Consider the following 1827-nt stretch of genomic DNA (forward strand, 5'->3'; position numbering starts at 1 on the left):
AAACTGTACCATTACCTATAGGAAACAATTATATTTCAGTCTGATCATTGAATGATGAATTCTGATGGAACCTTTTATTGGGTGAGGCAGGTGGTGTATAACCAGACTTATAATCATAGTGTGCGATAGAAGAAGCCCCAAACTGTCACTATTAGGGTTAAATCTGGTACATAAGCTGCCTCAAAAATTCCATTCACATAATTGTGCACATTAACTTTACAGATCACAATTCTGCAGGTAATAGAAAACTATAACTGGTAAACAGGCCACAATGCTTGGCACCGAAAGTGCTTCAGATACAGTAGTGAGATCAAAAATGAAACCTTTCACCTAGACCAAGTTTTGAAACAAAATAAATCTCAATCAACTCAAGTTTTACCTCTTCTATACTGGGAGCTGGGACACGAACTGCCAAACATCTGCTGCGTATTGGAGAGATGACTTTAGATGTAGAATTACAACACAGAATGAGTCTGCAAGTAGCCATGTATTTCTCCATGGTTCTTCTCAAAGCATGCTGAGCCTCTTTAGTAAGTTTATCCACCTCTGTCAGCAATACAACTGCAAGAAGAAAAGGAAAAAGTTTCAACAATAAGTAACATGTAATCAATCAAAAAACCTTCACTTTTGAGTACAGGATTGTCGCAGGGGACCCAAAAATAGTGGATGGATCATGTGTCAGAATTGTTCTATTAGCATCTTTCCTAAAAAGGAAACTATTTCCTCTTCTTCTACCAAACTTTTTAAATACACATTGACATATTCTGATTATGCAAAACAAAAAGCCCCTCCCTAGTGTAGAAAGTCTCTATTAATAAAAAAGGTGAACAATAAGGCTGGCCATACAATTGGTTCAACCCGCGGGCTGAACAAATTGACCCGGCCCAATTCCTCCATCAACAGCATGTCGAGCAAGAAATCCCGCTGTTTACGTTGCTGGCACCTGTCAGAATACCCAATCAGAGCAGGCAGCTCATTGTCTGACGGCTCTGATTGATCGACAGCCCCACACACTGTGCGAATTTTAGCCGGTACATAAAAAAACAAAACGGACGAAATTCGACCAGTGTATGAGCACCTTAAGATTTGTACTCCCAAACATCCAATGGTAAACAGCCTGTAATGACAGAATTCACAGCAGCAATGTAGGATTGGTTTAAACAGCCAAAGCTTAAGGCATGCAGACGCGTTTCTGGGGCCATACCCCTTTTGTCAGAACCTCAGGTTCCTACAATGCTGCTGTGATTTCTGTCATTACAGGCTACCATTGGACGTTTGGAAGTACAAGTCTTATTGTTCACCTTGATTAACCCCTTCATGACTGAGGCCTTTTTTTCATTTTTTGTACCCATGTTAAAAGACTTTCTACACTAGGGAGGTGCTTTTTGTTGTGCTTATTCTTTGCCAGATTTCCAGTTTGCCTGACTGCTAACGAGCTGCCTTTGTGTGAGAGCCAGTTATGTGTATCCCTCCGAGGACGGTGGAGTGTTGGTTCTGGTGACTTCCATCTATATTCTGATTATGATCCAGCAGATCAAGATTCTCTATGATCAAGGTTTCAGTGAACAATTTGTTTAAAAACTAAGGCATTTTCAGGCACCCAAAATAATGTCAGTTTATTAGGTTAACATGACAGGTTCCATTTAAAGAGATTGCCACTGCTGGTCATTCATCAAGCCTAGATACAAACCTTTAAAATCTCTCTGTGTACTTGTCTCAAGTTGCTGTGACTGGGCCACAGTCTTCAACAATTCTTGAATGACAACACGATCACTATTGCCAGCATCACTGGGAAGGAAACAAATACAGTCTGGGTTATTCTTAATT

At 40.2% G+C, this 1827-nt stretch overlaps 1 protein-coding gene across 1 annotated transcript in view; it reads right to left on the bottom strand.

Moving 5' to 3' along the window:
• The window catches only part of RFC3 (replication factor C subunit 3), a 15685-nt gene that overhangs the window by 10102 nt on the left and 3756 nt on the right, over positions 1–1827 (bottom strand). The window contains exons 4-5 of the mRNA XM_018554136.1: positions 1691–1788; positions 380–561 (exon numbers count right to left, since the gene is read on the bottom strand). Coding sequence (XP_018409638.1) covers positions 380–561; positions 1691–1788 — 280 coding nt within the window. The remainder of the gene's footprint in view (positions 1–379; positions 562–1690; positions 1789–1827) is intronic.

Source organism: Nanorana parkeri, unplaced genomic scaffold (genome assembly GCF_000935625.1).
Source record: "Nanorana parkeri isolate BGI_ZX_2015 unplaced genomic scaffold, ASM93562v1 scaffold8, whole genome shotgun sequence".
Classification (NCBI taxonomy): domain Eukaryota; kingdom Metazoa; phylum Chordata; class Amphibia; order Anura; family Dicroglossidae; genus Nanorana; species Nanorana parkeri.